We start from the raw sequence: 25,792 nt of genomic DNA, 5'->3' as shown, positions 1-25,792 counted from the left end.
CATCCGAGTGATATATTTTTCATTTAATCTTATTTATTATTCTTTTATGTCACTTTTCTACATCTTAGTGGTGCTGAATGTGCGAACCGTGTCACTGTAAGCTGTGAAAAATGCCCTTAAGAATACTTGAAACGATTCACATGAATTGATTACAGATGTATCAAGAACTGAACCAAACTTGCCATAAATGTTTGGCCTTATAACCATTCAAGTATTCGAGCACTTATAATGTTAGGGCAGTAGACTTTGTTCTCCATTTTCCGTATTTATACAATACTAAAAAAAAAGGCTCAAGCAAAATATTTTTTTAGAAATTAGTAACTTGGTCTGGAGTGTAAATAACATGATGGTGCAAAATGTAGCACTATAATTTATTTTTTCTTTCCTTGTCTATATTTCTTTCTTTTATTTTTTTGTTAATACTGTGTCATTCGTTTTGGTGAATACCTCAAGCATAAAATAACTTTAAAGAAATTAATCTTAATTTTTTCTTCATTATTACAGAGCTTCCAACGACAAACAGTAATGACATTGTTCTGGTGGCTGTGGCTCAGTTGTTCAAGGAGAAGAAGATCACTGACCTGTCTCTTCTGGAGGCTAGCCGAGACGAGTATGTTACTCGACACACGAAAGACGGTCGAATAATTTATAGTGATCACAGGTACAGACAGCTTTTCTAATTTAATTCTCTGATGTGAAAGTCTCTGTATTCAGAATATCTTCACTAATATATTTTTTCTTGTTTCCTCCAGAATATCTGTTGTAGCTGGGTACATGGCTGAAGAAGTGTCCGGGCTTTCAGCATTCAACTTCATGCATAAAGAAGATGTGAAGCTAACTTTGATTGCCCTTCAAAGAAGTGAGTGCATATTTTACTCTTCTGATGTTAATTATAGGGCTGACTATGTTTTAAGGACTTCTGGATGTGGGAAGTCATAAAAAATTTACTTTCTCCCCCCCCCCTCTCTCCCCACTTTTTTTTTTTCTTTATTTCCACTCTGTGAAATATAGTAGGCTCAAGCTTTCCTGAATGCAAAAAAAAAATATATATATAATATGGTTATGTTCCTGAAGCAAAAGTGTATTTTAAATGGCTATTTCATTTTTGGCAGCACTGCTATCACTCCTTCTCAGCTGTCAGTTAAAGTGACATTACTTCTTTAGGTACACATTTCTCAGAAACCATAAGATTTAGAGCAGTCAAACTCGGTACACTTCTTTAATTGACTAAACAGTAGAAGGTAGACTTGAAAATTTTTAAATTATGTGCTGAAGAAGAGAATTTATGTTCTCAAAACATGTACTAGTGTGTTAATATAGACAATAAATGAATATTGTATTTGCTAAGTATTGACAAGGCAGAACCAAGAAAAAGCACATTGGTTGAAGAAAGTAAATTGTCGTTGGACAAATTTAAAGAGAGCAGATTATTGGTGTTGGTAACTGAAACAACCTAGTGCCCTATTGTTATGAACTTCCTTAAAACTGACATATTTAAGCCTTTCTCTGAGATATGAGTAACATAATGTATGTGGGATTTTAGAAATGAAAATTAATGTTCCTGTGCTTCACATTCCATGTTAATCTGAAGATCCGCAGTTGCCGTCATGGTATTACATATTCGAAATGAGATTTTACTTGGGTGAAGCGGCGCTAGTGTTTATCGCAGTTGGTAGATGACATTTGGGCGAGCAACAGGCACGCAGTAGAAGGAATAATGTAATCACATGAGCTTTACTTTACTGATCGGCCAAGATGAATTTTCAAGAATTTGTGAGGCCTACAAATTCAAAATCAATGGGATGAATTCAGAATAGAATATGTGTTGATCGTACCAGGGCTAGCGGTGTTAGAGCAAAAGGAATCATTGGATTGCCAAAGAAAGACTGAGAGAGCAGCCACATATTTAATGTAATACTGTACCTGATGACAGAGCACTGGACGTAAACAAGCAGTAGTTCCTGGCATGACCGAGTGCAATCATATTCTCAACATGTAACTACAGTTTTCGTTAAAGTGGAAGCCATTTCTTTTCAATTTCAACTCAGTTAATTGACTAAACAGTAGAAGGTTATTATTATTTCACTGTGTGGAGTGAGATGCGACGCACAGAGAGCTCCCGTTTGTATGCTTTTTTATGGCCGAAATACCGTGAATTCGCTGAATGTTTTTTGACTGTTGGGTGAAGTGAGTGCCAAATTTCCATAAGATGATACTAACTCACTGATTAAGATCGGTGTAATGTAACAGTGTTTGAAATCTAAGCCAGTCTTGGAGTACTGGCACCATGAGTGACAAGGCAATTATTTCGCGTAGTGGAACAAGAATATATGTACTTAATTGTTATTCTATGATAAATTCGTGTGGCAGCACTTTATTTAGTGAATATTCTTGTATTATGGAACGGACAGGACATTATTCGGGGTCCCAAGCACTGTGGAGTTACTAACTTGTTTGAAGAACTAGTTGCAAATCAACCACCTGAACATCGAATCCCATGTCGACGAGAGGTCTGGTACTTTAATGCGAAGGTTGTTGCAAGTCATTCAAACTTCCCGTAAGATGATACTCAACTTACTGATTACGACCGGTATAATGTGGCAGTGTTTGAAATCTAAGCCAGCGTTGGAGTAGTGGCACCATGAATGACAAAGCAATTATTTAGCGTAGTGGAAGAAGAACATATTTATTTAATTATTCTATAATAAACTCATCTGGAAGCACTGTATTTAGTGGATATTCTTGTATTATGGAACGGACAAGACAGTATTCAGGGTCCCAAGCACTGTGGAGTTACTAACTTGTTTGAAGAACGACTTGCAAATCAACCATCTGAACAACGAAACCCATGTGGACCAGAGGTTTGGTACATCAATGCGAGGGTCGTTTCAAGTCATTCAGACTTGAAATACGCTGTAATGAAATTGGTTATGTCACGATTAAAAACGATAGTACCGGTATACAGATAGAGTGGGGAAACGTGCAAGTGTAAATAGAGCAAGTAATGATGTAGACAGGTGTTTTGCATACAGGGTCAAGAAAAATAAGAACAAAAACGTGATACTAACGCGGTCTATGGAAAAACAAATGGACATGCGACCTTTGATGAAATGGCTACCGACATTATCGTTGCTATCGTTCGCCAAATCGTGAAAACATTGTAGAAGGGAAGAAGGAATAATACACGACAGTACAAAAATAGAAAGCACCCCCAACGAAAACATGCGACATAAACTACGCATCACCCATAACAACAGCAAATCGTTTTGATATCCTTGGGTATCCAGAAGACATTACAGCTTATTACGCGGGAGTGAGTTCTAATAAACAGAGTAAATCGAAGGAGGTCAAGGTTAAATTTCGTCTTGTTATACTTGGAGATTCTTTAGTCAAGAATATGAAGAATTTAATTGTGTATCTTATCGAAGGATCCAGGTTTGTCAACGAACACGGAAAGTGTACACATACTGGAGAGAAACCGTTCCGCAGTGTCGAACGCAATAAAGCGTTTACAACTAGGGGTAATCTCCGCCAACGAGCATGCTGGAGAGAGGCCGTTCCACCGAAAAATACCTCAATATGGCGGTTTATAAAAAGGAGTATTCTACAAAGACGCGCAATTCTCCATACGGGATGAAGGCACTTCCAGTGAAGGGAATGCAATAAAACGTTTACCGAAGGATTTCAGCCCAAACACTCCGGTCTGTCCATAATGGCGATAGATCCCCCCAGTGCCAGGATTGTAACATTATTTGAAAGACTAAAATATCCAGCCTCCGGAAACCCATGACGCTTGATACTAAAGACAGTCTAATCCGCTGTAAAGAATGCAACGAGGCGTTTACAACTAACAGTAAACTCCGAGCACACGCAGTTATACATACTGGATTAAGGCCATTCCAGTGCCGGGAGTGCAATAAAACGTCAATGCAGCAGGTAATCTACAAAAACACCAGTTTGTTCACAATAGAGAGACATCATTTCAGTGTCAGAAATGCAATTAAACGTTTGGTCAAAGCTTGTCTCATAAGCAACACTTCGTGATACATACAGGAGTAAGGCCATCCGTGTGTAAAAAAATGCAATAAGGCGTTTGAAGTTAGGGTTATCCTCCGATAACAGGTAGCTGTGCATACTGGAGAAAAGCTAAACCGTTGCATGAAATGCATGAAGACGTTTTGTGTAATTAGTAATCTTCGCACCCACATGTTTCTTCATAACGGGGAAAGGCCATTTCAATGTGAGGATTTCAACAAATTATTCAGTACGAGAATTGACTTCAGGCTACACATAACGATACACACTGGAGAGAAGCCATTCTACTATAAAGGATGCAATGAAGTGTTTTAAAGATAAACAAAGTCTTCGAAGACACCCCGTTGTTCATACTGAATGAATGGCATCCGTCTGAACCCACGTAGCATTTCATACTGGATAAAAAGGCCATTGCAGTATGGGGATTGCAGCCAAGCACTTAAATAGGCCTATTTAATATCCATCAAGACAACGCTGAATGAAAACCTGACCAATCAAGTGTCCATTCCCTTTAACCAAATCCAGCGAGGTCCCATGTCCACATTACCTATCATATGGTCAACGTTTTAAAACTGTTCTAGGATTGTTAGATTTCATGGTCTACGATGCTATGTGCAAATTACCCAGCTGGTAATTAGTGATCATAACAGCATATCTAATACACTATATATACGGCTGTATTAAATGCCGTGCCATTATTAATTCCGTTCTTGCGAACAAGGTTGCTATACCATTCAGAAATGGAACCCTTGGACGAATCACCTAATACGACGACTGAGATTATCACCGATGAAGTCGTCAATGCCACAGCCTGTCCACATTGTGGTAAACACTATAAAGGGAAACAAGGAGTGAGCATCCACATAAGCCGATCTCATCCACAAGAACATAGAACTGCACTGTTAGCTAAGCAGCCCGAATGGAAATCAGCAAGAAGTGGTCGTGCACCCCTTTCAAATGATAGTGATATTCTGTCTCCAGGCAATATCAACGAAAGCACGCCAGACATAACGTATCACAGTGCATTTACACAAAATCAAAACACAGAGACACACAATGAAACGATGGAAAAATTCAAGGTGGAATTCCAGAATATCGGTAATGACGATGACTTCTGTAATCATGTCAATGAATTCATGGAATTCTTATCTAAAGCCGTGCATCAGCTTCCCGGTCCAAAACACCCGGCAGTTAAATTTTATGAGATACGGCGGAGAAAAAAGTTACTGAATAATCAACGAAAATTTTCGCAATCAAGCAATCCGGAAAGGGCGACCAAGAGAGATAGAGTAAAACGCCATGAGAAGTATGAATACCAAAAAACTCAATTCTTATACTACAACCAGAGACGAAAAGCAATACGTGCGGCAATCAGTGACACCAAAGAGGTCTGTAAGGTAGATATAAATAAAATACACAACTACTTTTCCTCTCGGGTCTCAATCCCAAATGATTTGGAAAGACCAACATATACTTCACACACATCTGAAGCAGAATATGTAGAATTAGATGATACAATGAATACGGTCATTTCTAAACAAGAAGTAGAGTATGCAATCAACAAAATAGCCGTCGACACATCCCCTGGCCCAGACCATATATTGATGAGGGCACTTAAACATGATACGTGCTGTGAAATTATAGCATTGATTGCAACAACCATGTTAAAAAGAACTCTGGTGCCCGAGATTCTTAAAAGAGCTAGAACCGTGCTTATCCATAAGGGAGGAGACCCCATGGATCTAGATAGCTGGAGACCAATAACCATCTATTCACTAGTGAGAAGAGTAATAGAGCGCATATTAGATTCACAACTACGTAGCTATGTGAGCTTTAATGAAAATCAACGTGGTTTCACAAACTCTGCCGGCACTCATATCAACACTTCCATCCTGGAATCTATTCTGACATCAGCTAAACACCAAAAGGTCGACTGTAACCTGGTCTTCCTGGATATCACTAAGGCCTTTGACAACGTGGGGCATAAACACTTGAAGAATGCCCTCTCCTCCCTCGCCATACCGTCAAAACTATCTGATCTAATAATGGCACTACAAACTAATAATACTACTCAAATTGAATCCCATCACAAGAAGACCAAACCAATTGTTCTCAATAAAGGTATAATGCAGGGTTCTCCCTTATCGCCAGCGCTTTACAACATTGCAACTGACCACATTTTAGAAGAACTTTCATCAACAGAGTTCCAGGAAGAACATGGATATTGTATAATGCCGGGCCTTCCTAACGTAACTATTCTAGGCTTCGCTGATGATACGTTGATTGTAGCAAAAAAACGAGACTTCAGCTAGAAAGATCACCGAAATGGCTATCAAGAGATTCGAAGAAATTGGCCTAACGATCAATGTCAACAAATCTAAATCCATTTCCATAGTAAAAGGAAGTCCTAACTACAAATCTCTAACATTGGATGGTTACAATGAAATTGCATCTATAACTCCTGCAGAGACAATCCGCTACCTTGGAGTAAACTATCACAGTGCTACCATATTTGATGCTAAATTAACGATGGAAAAACTTAAGACTAAACTAGACGCATTAGCATCAACTCCACTATTGCAACCACACCAGAAATTTAATGTGCTATCAACCTACATATGCCCATCTTTGATCTACAAATTCCACACTACACCTTTACATCGTATACCTGCGAGTTTCCTAATTGATACTGACAAACTTTTTAAAAGCACTTTGAAAGAAGTTCTTCAACTTCCAATAGATACACCAGACAGCATGTTATACTCCGACAAAAAGTATAAAGGACTCGGTCTTTTCAAGTGTGGTTGGGAGGCTTATCTACAGCACATAAACGCATGCCAAGTTCTCCATCGATCCAACAATATACACATCAATCATACCAGAGACCTCCATACAGAAACAAAGAAGTGCTTCGAAAAACTTGGCCTACTCTTGAATACTGAACGCGAATCAGTCAAAGTCTCGCTCCTGCGACAACAACTCCGTGAGAAAGAATTCGATGCCTGGTGTGCCTTACCACAAAAAGGTAAGGGTGTTATACTGTATAAGGAATATACTCCAGCAAATCAGTGGGTAAGAAAGCCCGAAGGTTTAACCAGCAGCGACTGGATAAATGCCATAAAACTGACAGCAAATGTAGTTCCAGTTCGTGCATTACCTGGCAGGTCCCAAGACAATAACCACTGTCGGCGTTGCCACAGTGAGATTGAAACACTTGGTCACGTCTTGGGTTCCTGTCCATTTAGTGACGCCCTGAGGAATTCACGACATCATCGAATAAGATCTATGATTGCTGAAGCCCTGAGAGAAAAGCACTATACAGTGCACGAGGAGGTACATGGATTGTCTCAGACAGGGTCAAACCGGCGGATTGACATGATAGCTATATCACCGGGCTCAAGTAAAGGGTTCATAATAGACCTCACAATTAGAACCAAAGCATCATCCACTCAACCACATGATGTACACAAGGAGAAATGTGATATATATGAACCCACAATTCCATACTATGCCGAGAAATATCATCTGGACTCCATAGATGTTTTAGGATTGATGATAGGAGCAAGGGGCACCATTACTCACACATTTCACAACTTTTGCAAGAAATTTAATTTGCATAACCAATTCATTAAGGACATTGGGTTAGCAGCCCTGAAAGGATCGTTAGCAATAGTAAAATATCATTTATACTCCTAGCTATATCTTTGTCCTATGAGGAATTTATCATTGATTTCATAACTATTGACTGATACAATTTTTATTATTTAGGCTTTACTGTAGTATACCTATTTATAGACACATTTTAAATGGCCCATGCAATTACTAATCAAAATTTTTATGTAAGCTTTGTCTTTTTGGCAGCCTCCGAATGGAGGAAGCAGAAATAAATGCATTTCTAAATAAAAAATTAGGCTCTTCAGTCTGTCAAAACTAATTTATGATAAAATATTTTTATGTTTAGAAAATACTTGAAAAAGAAAACATTTTTCTTTTTCAGTTTTCAGAGACTAAAGAGCCTAATATTTGTAGACATGTAACTACAAGCTTACATGCTTAAATTCTTTCCTTGAGTAGTTGAGAGTTTAATGTTGTATGTTGTGTTTCAGTGTATGACTTGGGTGAAGGCCATGGCTCTAGTTGTTATCGGCTGATGTCTAAGTCTGGACAGTTCATCTACCTGCGAACTCATGGTTATCTTGAATATGATAAGGATACTCAAGATGTCACCACATTCATTTGTATCAACACTCTTATGACGTAAGTTTTGAATGGTTTGCTTATTGAAATATATTGTTTGTAATTTCAAGATGTTTATTTCATCAGTAATTTGATATTCTGTATTAGAACTAGATTTTTCTATAAGTGTTTCCATTTTTAAAATCATGACTCCGGTGTATATAGAAAGTTCTTCCTCTGCTTTGACAGAATTAATGTTATTTTTTGAAAATTATTATTCCACTGAGAATTGTTTTTTGCTCTATAGACTGCCCAAAATGCAGTCATATCTTGAATGCTGTAGATTGCTATATGACTGCTTTAAGGAAAGCTTTACTCTTAAGGACATTTCTAATATGATGTATGTTGTTAAAGAATACAGGCGCCTCCATTTAAAAATCCAGTATTTTGTTCCAGTGTGTTAGTAGGCTGGTGTCCGGCTCCATAGCTAAATGGTTAGCGTGCTGGCCTTTGGTCACAGGGGTCCCACAGGTTCGATTCCTGGCAGGGTCGGGAATTTTAACCATCATTGGTTAATTTTTCTGGCATGGGGGCTGGGTGTATGTGTCACCTCCATCATCATTTCATCCTCATCATGACCCGCAGGTCGCCTAAGTGTGTCAAAACGAAAAGACCTGCACCTGGCGAGCCGAACATGTCCTCAGACACTCGCGGCACTAAAAGCCTTACGACATTTCATTTCAGTAGGCTGGTCAGCTGAAATGACCCTTGAGTTACGACTACAAACTTCTTTTGTAGGATAGTACAGTGGCAGTATGCTAGAGGAGATAGAACCTCCATTTATTGAATGTGCTGTTGTAAATATTTACTTCCATATTATAAGAGCATGTATGTTGATTGAATAGTATCAGAAATGAAATGTTACTCATTAAAGTAAAATTTTGTTTGTCAGTTGGAGATTTTTCTAAAATTCATAGGATGTATAGTTACAATGACACCCTTCTGAACATCTTAGAAAATTTTTATAGAAGATTTGTCTTGTGTTCTGAAGAGAACATTTTGTTAGAAATATTGAGCAAACATCTTTGAGAATGATATCAAAGCTTGTGACATAGTTTTCTCTATCACTGCATCGTTTCTTTTTGTTTAGTACTTTCTTGCCTTTTCAGGCAAGTATTTGTAGGAGAAACTGGTGTTATCTGGATTAAAGTGTACCGGGAACCAAGGCAGGCAACAGAACAGAAATTACAAGGCTACCATAGCTCAATAGGTAGAGCACCGAGCATTGTATGTAAAATCTGAAGCCTGAGGGTTAGGTTGCCACTAGTTTTGTGTTGGATCACGTACCTAACAGCTTGCATTCTGGAAATGTTCACACCAGGCAAATGCTGGGGCTGTACCTTTTAAGGCCACAGTTGCTTCCTTCCCCATCCTAGCCTTTTCCTATTAAAAACATCACCACAAGACATATTTGTGTCGGTATGATGTAAAGCAAACTGTGCATAAAAACAAACTTTCCTGTTGACCTTTCTGTTCTTAAAATCTCTTCAGCATTTATGATAGCCTATGTCCTTGAAACAACCTAATAAATTTACCTCTTAAAATAAAATTGTAATCGTTACATTCTAGTAATTGATATACTTTGCAGCGGGAGTTAAAAAAAAAATCCATTTTGTGAAAGGTAATTATTGCAGGTAATAATACAGCTGTTTTTATCACATTGTAGTTTTTAAAAGTGTGATAGATAGGAAGATCTTAAAGCTAGGACTATTAGTCAATATCATTTGGTTGCTAAGAGGAGCATAATGGAGTGTACATAAACTAATTATGATCAGTCAAAATTGGTAATTAACAATGTAAACAGCCAATGGGATGGGTTTAAAGCAATTATTGATATGTGAAATCAGGTATGTACCTTTCAAAGCGGTAAGGAATGGTAAGGACCCATTATTTTTTAATAGGGAAATAGAGATTAAAAATGAGGTGCAGATTAAAAAGAAATAGAGTTAGAACTGGTTGTAGGAGTAAGGAGAGATTGAAGGAACTTACTAGAAAATTGAATTTTTGTGAAAGAAAAATAAAGAAGTCAGCTAAGAATAACGTGATGGTGAACATACCTTACAGTTATATGGACTTAAGGGAAAAATGGAAGGATATGTATAGGTACTTTAAGGTAAAAATAGGTTCCAGGAAGGACATTCCAATGAACAAAGGGAGTGTATATGTTAAGATCTATACAAAGCAGAAATATTCGATCAGCGATTTGTAAAGATAGTTGAATATGATAAAAATATCCATGTAGAGGAGGTTACAAATATGGGTAAAGTACTATTTGTCATATTTACAAAAATACAAAATTTAGCTAGAAAAGCAGCTGGGATTGATAAGATTTTTAGGAATTTACTAAAGGCAGTGAGTTGAAATGAAGTGCCATATCTGGAATAATTATTTGATTACTGTTTGCATGAAGGAGCTGTCCAAAATGAATGGAAAATTGCTATAGTAGCCTCAGTGTACAAGGGAAAGGGTGCTAAACATGAAGCAGATAATTACAGGGCAGTCGGCTTGACTTGTTGCATGTAAGCTCTGGAAAGGTTTCTTTCATTATATTAGACGCATTTGCAAAATTACTAATTGGTTTGATAAAGGGGAATTCGGGTTTCAGAAAGTTTATTCCAGTGAGGGTCATCTTGTAGGATTCCAGCAAGATATAACACATATTTTAGGTTCAGGAGATTATATAGATGTTATGTATAATTATTAAGAATCAGTATTCTCTGAGTTTGTGAAGATAATTGGTCCATTTTATACAACTGAACAATTCAATAACTGATATAACATAGAAATATCTCACAAGTATTTCACACACAATCTACTGTAGAACAACAGGTAGTATTAATAAAGTTGAGCACCTGCTTTTTGCTCAAGTTTTTTTGTGAAGATGCTCCAAATGGTAGAATAGAACTGAGGAGTAGGAGTATGTGCACAAATGGAGAGCATTTCTACCTCCAAAAGCACCTGCTCACTTACTCCCATTTTTGTCTGAATAAAAATGAGCAGGTGGTCTGTGAAAGGAATAGGTGTTCGAGAATTTGTGAGGTACCTCAGTAGCTTGGTCATCACTGTCTGGAGAGGTAGTTGCTAGATGCTCTGGCTGAATTTATACCTGTTTCCTGGGCAAGAAAGTTTTATAAAGTTTCCAGAGGTGCACATGATGTTGATTATCATGTTTTATATTGGTTTGATAAAGATGATGTTGAATGGCTATCACAACATTTTCTGTGTGATGATGTTCACCCTTAACAAATAACGAGAAGATGAGAGTTTACCTTCGTTACTTCAGAGATCCGGGTTTTCAGAGTGGTGTAGCAGAAGATATGGGAGTTCACCAGTCAACGGTATCCTTTATAGTTTAAAATGTTATGATGGCTGTTATCTGAAAATTAAATGTCTGGATTAGATTCCTTTCATCTGTTGAAGAGCTAGAGAATGAGAAAGATCAACGGCAAGGAAAGAATGAATTCCTTTCGGTTATAGGTGCAATTACCTGCACCCATATTCCAGTCCTAAAACCCACTCTGCATGGGGATGAATATGTCAGTAGGAGGGGTTTTTACAGCATTAATCTTAAGGCTACCTTGCAACTCCAGAGAGAAATTCACAAGTGTTGATACTTCTTGGCCAGGATCTGTAAACAACTCAGATACATGGAAAAATTCAGGCATCATGCGGTGGAACCCAGGTGGAGTGTTTCTGCTTGGAGAATTTGGTTATGGGCCAACTCTGTGGCTTGTTATACCCTTCCAAGACACTCTTACTTCAGAACAAAAATCAAACATTGTTTAACTCAAGAGCATGTTTTAGTTGAAAGATACTTCAGACAGGTGAAACAGCGTTTTCATATACGACGAAACAATATACGTGTGCATACCATCTCTTACATTAAGAAATTTTATTTTGCATAAAATTGTGAAGCACTTTAAATATGAAGTGAAGACTTTGATATCCCCAAAGAAGGTAATAATAATGATGTAATGCACAACCATACTGAGTACGGAGACACACTCATTTGTAGCAGGAAGGGAGAGATGATATTGCAAGATTAGTCTACAGTTTACAATAATTTTAAGTAATTTACTGTTGTGTTGTCATATTTTGGTTGTTAAATTCACTTTCTTTACATTGCAGTCAGTTAACAATATTTTCTTATTTCTTGTAATAATAAGCTTTGGTGAAATAGTAACAAAAAAGTAATGTAGTTTCAAAAAATGAATATGGAAAAATCTAAGTAATCTCATTTCAACCCTGGGAACAAATTCACAAGGGTGCAGATCACGTTGTCTTCATCACTCTCGTGTCCTTCATGCAATCTGCTGTTCACTTGATTGTTGCACATTTCCTCCTGTTGATTGCATGCCATATTCTTCACCAGTAAGTCTTTAAACGAGTCTGAGAACTTGCATTTGTTCCAATGACACCAGCCTCTGGAATTTCATTAGTTAAACACTCCGTTGTTTCTTCCAATTCCGGTAATTTGCACTTTTCCTTTTTACAGTTGCCATCTTTCATGCTGATTCAGAAGATGATAAGTTTGGAGTTCCAGCAGCTGATGATCCCAAATTGTTTAGTACCGAGACTTCATCGACATCGAAAATGACATGAATACTTTCCGACAATTCATCCTCAGTCATTGTTTCTGAACTATCCTTCTGAATCTTAACGTACATCAGCAGATACCACCCCTTAAAAGAATGCAGAGAGAGTGTTAGTTATTTGAATTCTATATGACACTTCATATGGAAAAGTTATAAATATCAATTTCAGATAATTCTCAAACGCAGTTACTTTTAGAAATGATAATAAGTACTGTATTTTGGTTATTGGAGGGTTTAAGTCTCCTTGTATATACTTGAAGAACTCTTCTTCCCACCCTTTCATTACTATTTTTTGTTTTCAATTTACATCTTGTCAGTTTTCATTTTTTATTCTTGTTTTAATATTGTTTAACGTTTTCCAAATCTGTGTGTCATTCATTTCAACTCCTAATTCTGATAATAGTCTTCATTTCACATCCATTTTTGCTTGTGCTCTCTTCCTCTTTGGGTATGTTCGACTTCTTCAGAAGATTGTAATTGAGAAAATTTTCCACCTTTCAATACAGATCCATATAATGAAGTTTATAAATTGTGTTCTCCAGAAGAACTTGGTAGTCTTGTACCAAATGTACAAAATTCACTTGACTTTCAGCAGAATCTAAATATTGTTGGCATAGTTACTGTTCTGAAATGTCCTGTCTAATTAAGAAACAGAAAGCAACTGTGCATTGTTAATAAATAGAAATGGAGGGAATACTACACCATAGCTCCAGCTTAGTGTAAAACAGTTGGCTGCTTCTTGATGGTTCATGAGCACCTACTTGTCCGTACTCCTTTTCAAGCTGAAATTTTATTGATATCACCCAAAGAGTACCTCATGATTGTAGTGTTAAGCACTGGTAAACAGATTGTGGTGCGGTCTTTTGGCTATACAGTGAGTTAGTGATGGGTCGAACTAGCTCTTTTGAGGGAGCTAGCTCATTCTCTCCCGCTCCTAACTGAGAGTCGTTCAAAAGAGTCAACTCTTGGGAGCGGCAAGAATGGAGCGAGCCGAGGAAGTCAGAGGCTGCTCTCCGCCTCCAGGTTCGTTTGTTCTTTCATTCTTCCGGTTTAGGGCAGACGGCTCTTTATGACTTCCGGTCGCTCTTCATGGCTTCCGCTCGCTCTTTATGACTTCTGGGAATGAAAGAGATAGCATAAATAGTTTAGATTTTCCACAACAGATGGCAACACAATGTCCAGTTTGGCATGCTACTCTTGAAATAAAACAAATGAACAAGTAATATATATGTGCACTCCTGGCAACATTGGCAATTAATCTAACGATAAAGCTTTATATACACTAACGAAGAAATGTATCACAAATATTCAGTATTAATGGATGACATCTAATATTACTTCGCCTAAGTTCCATTCTTCTTAAAATGATGTCTTTCAAGACTGAATGCACCGTAACGAGGCGTATGTTCCAGATGTTGGCACTACTTACACGTTAATAAATAATTGTTTAAAAATGTAATAGGATGGAAGTTACTATAGTATACTATATACTAAGGCATGAGTTATTTATTCATGAAAGCCCAAAATAGTGTTATTTTTCATTTTCTAGATTACTCATGGCTCCAGTTTTTATTTGAAGGAACAAGATAGTGCGAGATAGTTCACCTTTCCCACAACAGATGGCAACACAATGTCCAGTTTGGCATGTTACTCTTGGAATAAAACAAATGAACAATTAATATATAAAATGCTGGCAACATCAGCAATTAATCCAATGATAAAGCTTTATATACAGTAACGAAGAAACGTATGACAAATATACAGTGTTAAAGGATGACATCTAATATTACTTTGCCTAAGTTCCATTCTTCTTCAAACAATGTCTTTTAAGATTGAATGCACCGTACGGGACGTATATTCGAGATGTTGGCACGACTTCCATTCGATCCCGGCAGTTTACAGGATTTTTTTTCAGATGAGCATAAGAAGGCATAAGACGAGTCTCTATTTCTCTTCACGTAGTTTACATTTCACTCAACAGATGTCATCAGAATATCCTCTTTCGACTGGAGCTACAGAAAGTTACTCGCTCGACTCTCCGCGATGGAACGACAGATTCTTTCATTCAATAATGCAGCGTAGGAAACATAACTGATTAAATGCGATCTTTAACGAAAATAATGGAAAATACTATCAGTACAAATGTACATATAACCATGTATAACATCTCTCACTATGGTACGCACAGTATTTTTCCTTTTTTTGCATACAGTATGTCACACTCTCTTCTATTTATTTTATTTAAGAATGATTACATCGTAGGAGACGTATATGTTTGATATATTGGCATTCCTTACACGATTCTAAATACGCATTTACAACAAACAACAGTGGAAATACTGTAGTAAGTGTTATTATTTATTTTTAAAATCCTAAAAAGATTTTCCTTCATTTCGGATTCAAAACTGCAGGAATTCACCCTTAGAACTAATAAAACTGGATGGTATCTAAACAATGGTATAATTTTTTATTCATAAATATGTCAACATTTGAGACATGTTTGAGGATTTACTAGACTGCCTCAAACAGAATAAAGCTACCCTTACCCTCACACCCTGCTTAGTGCTTTCCAGTAATGGTGGTGTGTTCATGGCTGACTGCAAGTTAATTTCAACTTTGTCTCATTTTGGTGGTTGTGTTGAAGTTAAAAGGGACAGCACACCGAGGCCATCAGTCCCTTGGCTACGATTTATCCATTGTTCTGGTGAGAAATCTTCATTCAATAAGTTAGGTGGTTTTTCTTTTTCTTTCTTTCTGGAAAATTTCATTTGAGAATCATGGCCGCTAGAAGTAAGAAATCAAGCCATGTTTGGGACTATTTCACAGATTTAGGAAATGACAAAGGCAAATGCAATTTTTGCTTGAATCAAATTTCGTACAAAGGTGGGAGTACGTTCAATTTGATGCGGCATGTACGAGTTGCACACCCGACAGTTGTTCTATCAAGTCGTCGTCTAACACCTGCAAACCAAGACATTTCTGATGATCTTGATGAACAATCAGAAACTCCAGATCTTGTTACAGCTCAACCAGTTCCACTTACAGCGTCAGTTACAACATCACCTGCATCACCTCCCATTTCAACAACCCTGACATTGACATCTAGATCACGTCAGTCTCAGGGATCAATTTCAAGCTACATGCATAGGCCTCTAAATAGTAGAAAGACTCAAGAAATAGATTTCGCTCTCTTAGAGACAATTGTAAAAAATTATTTGCCCTTCCAAATAGTTGAAAGACCCGCCTTTCAAAAGTTTTGCAGGTTACTAAATACAACATACAAAATGCCTCCCAGGAAAACAATATCAGGAATTATGTTACAGCAATTATGTGACATTGTGACGGAACAGATTAGGCAAAAGTTTACTGACGCAGAAGCTGTTACCATTACAACAGATGGCTGGACATCAGGGAACAATGAAAGCTTTTTATCTGTCATGGCTCATTTCATTGATGTGGAAATGACTCTGAACTCAAGTTCTTCTTGAGTGTTTCAAGTATGATGAAAGGCACACTGCTGACAATCTCTGCGAAGAACTGAAACGCGTGACTAGAGAATGGGGAACTGCAAACAAAATAGTTGGGGTGGTTAGCGACAATGCAGCGAACATTGTGGCCGTCGTATGTCTAACTGGTTGGAGGCACATGCCCTGCTTTGCTCACAACCTAAATTTAATCGTGGACTCTGCAACTGAGCCCGTCAAGGACTTGATTGCAAAGGTAAAAAGCGTGGTAGACTTTTTTAGGAGAAGTTCACAGGCTACCACAAAATTAAGGGCTATGCAGGAGCAGTTAGGTGAACCTGTTCTTAAATTAAAACAGGACGTCACTACTAGGTGGAATTCCACCTATGATATGCTGGAACGCATCATTAGTGTTAGGAGCGCACTCATGGCAACAACTGCTTTGAATTATCCTACTCTTGCTAACATTACCAGTGAGGATGTTGCCATAATGCAGCAAGTTTGCGAGCTCCTTCATGTTTTCAAGGACTGCACGGAAGAAATGAGCAGTGGAAAACAAGTCACTGCATCAAAGATAATTGTTGTATGTGGTGCACTGAGGAGGTGGTGCCTAAAATATCAGGATGGAATTGAAACCATCCCTAAAGTAAAAGATATGGCCAAGAGTCTTGCAGAAGCCATAGACAAGCGATTTAAACACATTGAAGAGAACAGGATTTTTGCAGAGGCCACAATTCTGGACCCTCGATTTAAAATGAGGGGCTTTTCGCAGTCGAGGTTCGCCGAGAGAGCTAAGCAGCTGCTGGTGACTCACTGTGAAAAATATTATTCAAAGACAATTGTTCCAGCTGCTCCTGCATCAACACAGTCTTCACTCCCACCATCCACCAAGAAGTCTGTTCTCTGGGAGGATTTTGATGCAAATAATCGGCAATTTGTACAGAATCCATCTCCGAAGGTTGCCGCAATTATTGAAGTGGATTCTTTCCTTCGCGCTAATCTAGTGCCGAGGACAGTAAATCCTCTAACTTGGTGGAATGATATGAAGCAAACATATCCAGCACTATACACATTAGGGAAGGCACGGTTGTGTATAGTGGCAACTTCTGTTCCCTGTGAACGAATATTTTCGAAAGCAGGTCAAGTTTTGACTGAACGGAGGAACAAACTTCGTGGGGGAAAAAAAGTGTCCCAAATGCTGTTTCTGAATGCAAATTTGTGAAGAAAATAATTTCCCTTTGCCATTTCAATGGGGTATTTAAATTTAAAAACCAGGTCAACCAGGCAATACCTTAACGTTCTCGGTATCTCCTCAGAAGGCCAGTAGCGACATACATGGGTTTTTACCCAAGTCGTGGTGATGTGATATGCATGGTTTTTACCTAAGTCGTGGCAAGGTGATATGCGTGATGACCTAGGTAAGCACACACAGCTGGCCTGGTTCACTGTGACAGACTGGCAGGTTAAAACTGGAGGGCCGGTCGGTCTGTAATTGGAAGAGTGGGCTGGGACAGAGGATGGTGAGATGGTTTGGAGAAATGCATCGGCCAAATCGAAGGACTGATGACACTGGAAAAAAAATGTATTTAGTGCAATTACCTCGAACTTGACTTGATTTATGAACTGTAATTGTGTGAAATTTTGCTCTCAAAATACCATAATCAACAGAAAGTGAAAAATGATTGGCATTGTAAATGTTTATTTGCCCTTAACTTATTGAATGTACATCTTACATGGATTACAAGCACACACGTCAAGTGGACTGGTAAGTAACTTTTACTAACATTTCATTTCATGTTATCATTTACTTAGGTATGCTTCAAACCGCCAAGGCCAGGACAGGTCAGTGGGTAAAGACACGGTAAGGGTAATTGTTGTGATATTTATTTTAAGAGAAAGTAGGCTACAAGACTGAGCTGTAAAGCCTATGCACTACCTCTATGCCACATTACTATTTGAAGTATGTTATTGTCTAAAAGAGAGCGAGAGTTGATGGAATGAACCAGATATTTCAGTTTTGAATGAATGCGAGATCGTTCACGTTTCCCACAACAGAAGGCAACAGAATGTCTAGTTGAATGAACGACCAATACTTGCACTGTTGGCAACATTGGCAACTAATTAAATTATATAGTTTTATATACGTCGAGCGAGCGGCGCATAGTTTGGATCACGTAGCTGTCAGCTTGCATTCGGGAGATAGTGGGTTCGAATCCCACTGTCGGCAGCCCTGAAGATGGTTTTCCGTGGTTTCCTATTTTCACACCAGGCAAATGCTGGGGCTGTATCTTATGGCCATGGTCGCATCCTTCCCACTCTTAGCCCTGACTATCCCATCGTCGCTATAAAACGTATCTGTGTCGGTGCGACGCATAGAAAATATATGCACAAATATACAGTAGCCATATACGACATCTAATACTACTTCATCGAAGTCCCATTCTCTTCTCTCCTAAAATGTTGTCTTTCAAGACTGAATGCACCGTACAATACATTGACACTCCTTACACGATTACGCTACTTCTTCTTCTACCGCTTTTCCCACACTTGTGGGGTCGCGGGTGCGAACTGTTTCGCACATGTGGATTTGGCCCTGTTTTATAATAAATAATAATGTTATTGACTTTACGTTCCACTAACTACTTTTACGGTTTTCGGAGACGCCGAGGTGCCGGAATTTAGCCCTTCAGGAGATTTTTTACGTTCCAGTAAATCTACCGACATGAGGCTGATGTATTTGAGCACCTTCAAATACCACCGGACTCAGCCAAGATCGAACCTGCCAAGTTGGGGTCAGTAGGCCAGCACCTCAACAGTCTGACCCACTCAGCCCGGCTGGCCATATTTTATGGCCGAATGCCCTTACTGACGCTAACCCTAAGTGGAGGGATGTAATCAGTATTGTGTGTTTCTGTGGTGGTTGGTAGTGTGGTGTGTTGTCTGAATATGAAGAGGAGAGTGTTGGGACAAACACAAATACCCAGTTCCCGAGCCAGAAGAATTAATCAGAAGAGATTAAAATCCCCGACTTGGCCGAGAAACGAATCCGGGACCCTCTGCACTGAAGGCCTCAATGCTGACCATCCGGCTAAGGAGTCGGACTCCTTGCATGACTACACGTTAATTAATAATTATTTGAAAATATACTGCGGTATACACTTTGGCATGAGTTATTTAGCTTATATTTTAAAGCCAAAACTAGCATTATTTTCTATTTCCATTAATTCAATTTAAAACTACGGTATGTCATTTTATCCACTGTACCGTAAAACCGAATGATTTTGGCAATATGTTGATTCATAACTACGACAGCATTTAAGAAGCAGATGAGGATTTGTCAGAGTATTTCTTAATTATTTCAGACAGAGTAAAACTACGCCGTTTCTACTTGCTGGGTGGTATATTCAGTATTCTAGATAGTGACTGTTGTTCGTGCTTAGTTGAGGATAGTTAAGCTGAACTTGGTGTCGTTTGTTTGCTCTTAACCTACTGGATCAATAGTACATCCTTCATAGATTATGAGTGCATACAGGAAGGGAACTGGTAAGTATTGCTCAATAACATGTAGCTTATTTCATTTTATTGTTTCGTTAGGTAGCAAGTTGCCGGAACTATGGCACGAATAACGTGCCTGGCACACAGACCACAACCACAGCACTCAGTGGACTGACTGAATGCGGAAAGAAGCTAGACTGGGTAGCCTATAAAAAAGAAAGCGTCTTCTGTATGTCACGTGATTATATGAAGCATGGTATTGGCTAGAAAAGAACGAGAGTCAATGTGATGAGCTAGCTCTTTCTTGGAGTTGCAGTTGATAAAAGAGTCGGCTCGTAAGTGAATGACTAGCTCTCAAGGAGCAAGGAGGGAGCTAGCTCATACAAGAGTAGACTCGTACTTAAACGACTAGCTCTCAAGGAGCAAGGAGGGAGCTAGCTCTTACAAGAGTCAACTCTCAATGAGAGAGCTAGCTCTCCCCAATGAGTCGTGCAAAAGAGTCAGTTCGATCATGAACGACCCATCACTACAGTGAGTACTATCAAGCAACATAAGCTTCTAGTTCTGGCCATCTAGCCAAAACCATATAGTGAGTAAACTTTCCTGTGTTGCCACGGTGGTACCTCGGGGTGCTACAATATATTCTTGAATTTCTAATGATAAATTTTAAATAAGTAATGTAACATCGAATTCATTATCTTCTTCCACATAGATAGAGATTCTCACCCAGACTAAGTGCAAACTAAGCACCTTGGCATTCAGTGTGTAGTTTCTGATATCTTGTTCATCAGAACAGTGAACCAAAAGACCTGGTACCAAGCTTTTAGGAAGACTGAGCGTACAATGGTTTGGACAGAACGAGAACAGTAAGGAATTACTTTGCCGGAGAAGTGAAAGGGGAGAGGCCAGTTGGGAGGCCAAGGAATTGATGGATAGACACAGTGAAATCGGAGGACAGCAAGAGGAATGCCAAGTGGGAGGACATAGAGGAACATAAATTATACTTCGACAGGAAGAAGAGGCGAGCACTTGTACACCACATCCGGGAAACTGGAGCTGGAAAATGATGATGATGGTGTTCATGATGATGATGATGGTAATGATGATCTTAGAAAAAACACTAAACAAGTACAGTAATGCCTTTTTCCTTCTAAACTTTGGTATCATTCCAAGCGTATTTGAAAAAATAAAGTTTCCCAAGACTGGCATTCTGTGAAGAAATTGTAATTTTACTAATACTTGTTGAAAGGGTAATTTGTAATTGAGTAAAATATTTCTCAGTTAACTGTAATTCAGACCTGCTTTTATTTTGTACTTTTCCCATCACCAGGTATAGTTTTAATGAAGTTCCTGTAATTTTTCTTCTGGTGATGGAAAGAAATGGAGAGTAAATCACATACTTTCAAATTAATTGACATATTGTGTAATTTTATTGTTTTATGTGTTTTTCACAGTGAAAAGGAGGGAGAAGATGGTCTGAAAGAGATGAAGAAACGCTTCTCTGCATCAATTGCTTCAATAGGAATGTCTGATTTCCATAATGTGATCACTCCTGGGCCATCATCGGTAAGAATGAAATAAAATATTTTCTTGTTTTACACAAAATTCTTCATGGCTGCATGATTAAAAGTGTGTAACTATGGTTTATTTGATTCTCTTTTAAATACAGTAAAAACTTTAACTATCCTATAAGTCACATTTACATGACTTTCTTGCCAACACACTGAACAATTTTCTGACCTGATGTGTCAAGAAATATTCAATTTGTTGTTTATGGATCTGTCTGTTGTGTTGATGCTTCCATTTTGTAATTCATGACACTTACCTCTTTGTACATTTTACTAGGAACTGGCATCAGGTTGAAATGAAACATTGAATGTAGCATTTTTCTGGTATGTAATGCTCTTTAAACAAGCATTTCATGAAAGTGAGCCCTGTTGTGTCGGTACCTTTGTACCCTTCTTTCACCATTGCACCATATCTGGGTCTGTTATGAGAGAGTTGCAGGTTGGAGCTATTTTGACAGTGATGTATCAGTACTACATGTTTTAAATAACAAAACATATTTTAGAACAACTTTAAAAATGAATAAACACAGTGGCTTCCACTTGTTTGTTAGCTAAAAAAATTACCGTGACAATTTACTAACACACTTTCTACATTCTTTTGAAGAAGCAGGAAAGATGTACAATTTTTCTGGGGAATACGTACAGTACCTTGCTGATTTACTTTGACCTCTGGAATTAATTCACAGGACTTATAACTAAGCAGATCCATCCTTGGCTGATGATAGTGATAATTAACAAGTAACCTTTCACAACTCCCATGCATTCTCTCCAAATGTTGTGATGTCCAGCAGTTAAAGACTATGTTGTTAAATGCTGAGCTTGGGAAACAATCAAATCAACCTTTTTACAATCTGTTTAAATTTCTAGGAACCAGGCGAGTTGGCCGTGCGCGTAGAGGCGTGCGGCTGTGAGCTTGCATCCGGGAGATAGTAGGTTCGAATCCCACTATCGGCAGCCCTGAAAATGGTTTTCCGTGGTTTCCCATTTTCTCACCAGGCAAATGCTGGGGCTGTACCTTAATTAAGGCCACGGCCGCTTCCTTCCAACTCCTAGGCCTTTCCTATCCCGTCGTCGCCATAAGACCTATCTGTGTCGGCGCGACGTAAAGCCCTTGGCAAAAAAAAAAAAAAAAAAAAAAAATTCTAGGAAATTGTTTTATGATCGGTTCTGGGGAAATTTCCAACTTGATCAATCAATCAATCAATCAATCAATCAATCAATCAATCAATACTGATCTGCATTTAGGGCAGTCACCCAGGTGGCAGATTCCCTATCTGTCGTTTTCCTAGCCTTTTCCTAAATGATTTCAAAGAAATTGGAGATGTCAAAGAAATTGGAAAAGATAAAGAGAAGAATTGGTGGCAGGAGGTTAGCTTTAGGTTCCATTTATCTGGGGACAGAAGTTATCTTATGCCTTTTTTTGTTTTAAAATGTTTTTAAATTATGAGAAAGACAACCCATTTCTGTGGAACACAAAATAAGAAAGAGAATAAATAAATTCTTGTGACATTTGCTAGCCTGGTGCAGTCCTTGCAAGGCAGACCCTCTGATGATAGGGGGCAGCATCTGCCATGTGTAGGAAACTGTGTATTAGTGTAGTGGAGGATAGTGTTGTGTATGATGTGTGAATTGCAGGAATGTTGGGGACAGCATGGACACCCTGCTCCCCAATCCAGGACAATTAACTGTTTAAGTTTAAAATCCCTCGACGTAGGCAGGAATCGAACCTGGGGCCCCGAGGACCAAAAGCCAAGATGCTGACCCCTAAACCATGGAGCCGGATATAAGAAAGAAGAGAAATTCTTAGATAAAGAGAAGAATTGATCGTTAGAGTGGCTGGCTTGAAAATATACTAATTTATGAATAAACATTTTTGAGATACAGAATTTGGTTTATGCAGGGTTTTTATTTTATGACTAGGGTGCATCACCTCTCAAGCCATGGCAACTTGCCACATTGATTCTCGTCTGCTGGCCAGGGTAAAATGCGTGCTGTGTCTGCATGCTACTTAGTGTCGAATAAAAGTAATAGAGAGGCTATGTCTGTTGAAACTAATAAAAACTTAACCTGGAACTAAAGGAGATGCTGAAAGTGATGTTTCTTAGCTTTCAAACATGTTAGGCACCACATAAAGAGATTTGCGTACACTTGGTGAATCTTGATCTGTGAGATGTTCCATAAAACTTGCCAATTGTTCTCCTATAGTTCTGCTGTTGTGTGAAGGTTGCTGGTGTACGCTTTTCCTTTCAACATCCTGCATGTGCAGTAATCGCAGGGATTGCAATCGGGTGATCTAGCATGTGACTTAGATTCAGAGGGGCATCTTTCCAAACAGAGCTATTTTGTTGAGCTTCTCCTGTAATGCATTCTTCCCCTACTTTTCTTGTTGTTAAGAAAGCACCCAATGGTGCAGAGTTTATCGCTATGGTTTGTACTGTATTCTTGTTTGGAATATGGTCACGAGGAAATCTGTGAATGAATAGAAACTGGTGCTCCTTGACTGGTGAATACTTTGCATAACACTCCACAATAAAAACTCATTGTTCTAATGCAAAAATCACTTTGTAAGAAACACTTCAAATTTTCAATATAAACATATTAACACTAGAGTGATGGCAGCGACACAAAACTTGCCAGAATCAATGAGATGACTTCATTTAAAAGTCTTGCATATAACATTTCATCACTTCATTCAGCTGCTGGTGTAAAGCTGCAGATGTCTCTGATATTGCAGCTACATCTGATGAGGTCACTGTACAACTAGCATTACATCTACTGTACTTTATCATCATCATCAGCATCATCATAATCATCATTTTACAACTCCAGTTTCCCGGGTGAGGTGTACAAGCAATCGACATCTCTTCCTGTCTGCATACATCTTCTGTTCCAGGACATCTTCCCATTTGAGACTCTCTCCTCCACATCTGATTTCACTGTGTCTATCCAGCATTTTCTTGGACAGTAAGGTTGAAGTATTGTCTGGCAGATCTCTAGCTCTTCATTCTCATAATGTACCCATACCACTGAAGTCTATGCTTTATTACACTAGTATAAGGACCTCACTGCCAGCTACCTTCCTATTTACTTCATTCCTGATTTTGTCCTTTCGAGTTATTTGATTCATTGTTCTAATGAATCTCATTTCTGTTGTCTGAATTCTTCTGTAGTCATTGTGTAGTAGATTACATGTCTCTAAACCATATCTGAGAATCGGTACAGGGTTGTTTTGCTTTTTGTGGTATTTGATTGCTGTTGATTTCTGACTTGATTGTAAAAGTCTGCTGCTTTTTGTGTCCTGCTGACAGTGTTGTTTTTGGAGATTGTGCTTCCGAGGTACTTGAAGTGAGAAACTGATTGTAATTTTGCTCCTTCCAAGAAGAGGTTTGAGTTTATTCCTTTCCTGTTGGTGGTTATTTCCAGTGGCGGCTGGTGGTATCTGAAGCTGGGTGTTGCACAAACATTTTCAGTGGCACATTTTTATAGCTTACAGAAATAACAAGAAACTCTTTTATCGTTAAGTAATGAACTACATTCCTAATAAAACTGTAATATATCTGGCAATTATAACCCAGGAAATAAGAGGCTTATTATACAATGTAACTATAGTTACTGTTAATAATAACGTATTGGCTTTACGTCCCACTAACGACTTTTTACGGTTTTCGGAGACACCGAGGTGCCGGAGTTCTTTTACATGCCAGTAAATCTACTGACACGAAGCTCACGTATTTGAGCACCTTCAGATACCACCGGACTGAGCCAGGATCGAACCTGCCACATAGGGGTCAGAAGGCCAGCGCCTCAACCGTCTGAGCCACTCAGCCTGGCACAGTTACTTTTGCCTCACTTGAATTGAAAATTTCCCGCCCTGTTTTTCATTGAAGCAAGATGTTGGTAATATTGTGGGTGGTCTGGTATGGCGTGGAAGAGAAATTACCCAGCAAGTTGGCCATGCGGTTAGGGTCGCGTAGTTGTGAGCTTGCATTTGAAGTATAGTGGGTTCGAATACCACTGTTGGAAGCCCTGAAGATGGTTTTCCGCGGTTTCCCATTTTCATACCAGGCAAATGCTGTGGCTGTGCCTTAATCAAAGCCACGGTCGCTTCCCTCAAACTTCTATCCCATCGTCACCATAAGACCTATCTGCGTCGGTGCAACGTAAATGAAATTAGTAAATTAAAAAAATGGAAATTAATTACCTTTGCTAGAAGGGAGAAAGTAGGAATGAAGTAATCTCCGCGGAATGGCGCAATCTAACGGGGACATTTGGAACTGTTTCTCGGTAGAGGACTTGCTAGTCTCGTGTAACTCCCTGAGACCGATACTAGCGAGCATGCTACCTGAAGCTATGCGGGCTTAGGCTCGTCTCTGCTGAGGTGCATTGCGCCACGCTGTCC

At 38.7% G+C, this 25,792-nt stretch overlaps 1 protein-coding gene across 1 annotated transcript in view; it reads left to right on the top strand.

Moving 5' to 3' along the window:
* LOC136857251 (aryl hydrocarbon receptor nuclear translocator homolog) overlaps nucleotides 1-25,792 on the top strand; it is a 658,643-nt gene that overhangs the window by 607,264 nt on the left and 25,587 nt on the right. Inside the window, exons 8-11 of the mRNA XM_068225109.1 lie at nucleotides 505-661; nucleotides 753-859; nucleotides 8,142-8,292; nucleotides 21,280-21,391. Of these exons, the coding sequence (XP_068081210.1) occupies nucleotides 505-661; nucleotides 753-859; nucleotides 8,142-8,292; nucleotides 21,280-21,391 (527 nt within the window). The remainder of the gene's footprint in view (nucleotides 1-504; nucleotides 662-752; nucleotides 860-8,141; nucleotides 8,293-21,279; nucleotides 21,392-25,792) is intronic.

The sequence above is a fragment of the Anabrus simplex genome, chromosome 1, assembly GCF_040414725.1.
Source record: "Anabrus simplex isolate iqAnaSimp1 chromosome 1, ASM4041472v1, whole genome shotgun sequence".
Lineage (NCBI taxonomy): Eukaryota > Metazoa > Arthropoda > Insecta > Orthoptera > Tettigoniidae > Anabrus > Anabrus simplex.
This window is presented reverse-complemented; position numbering and strand designations above follow the sequence as displayed.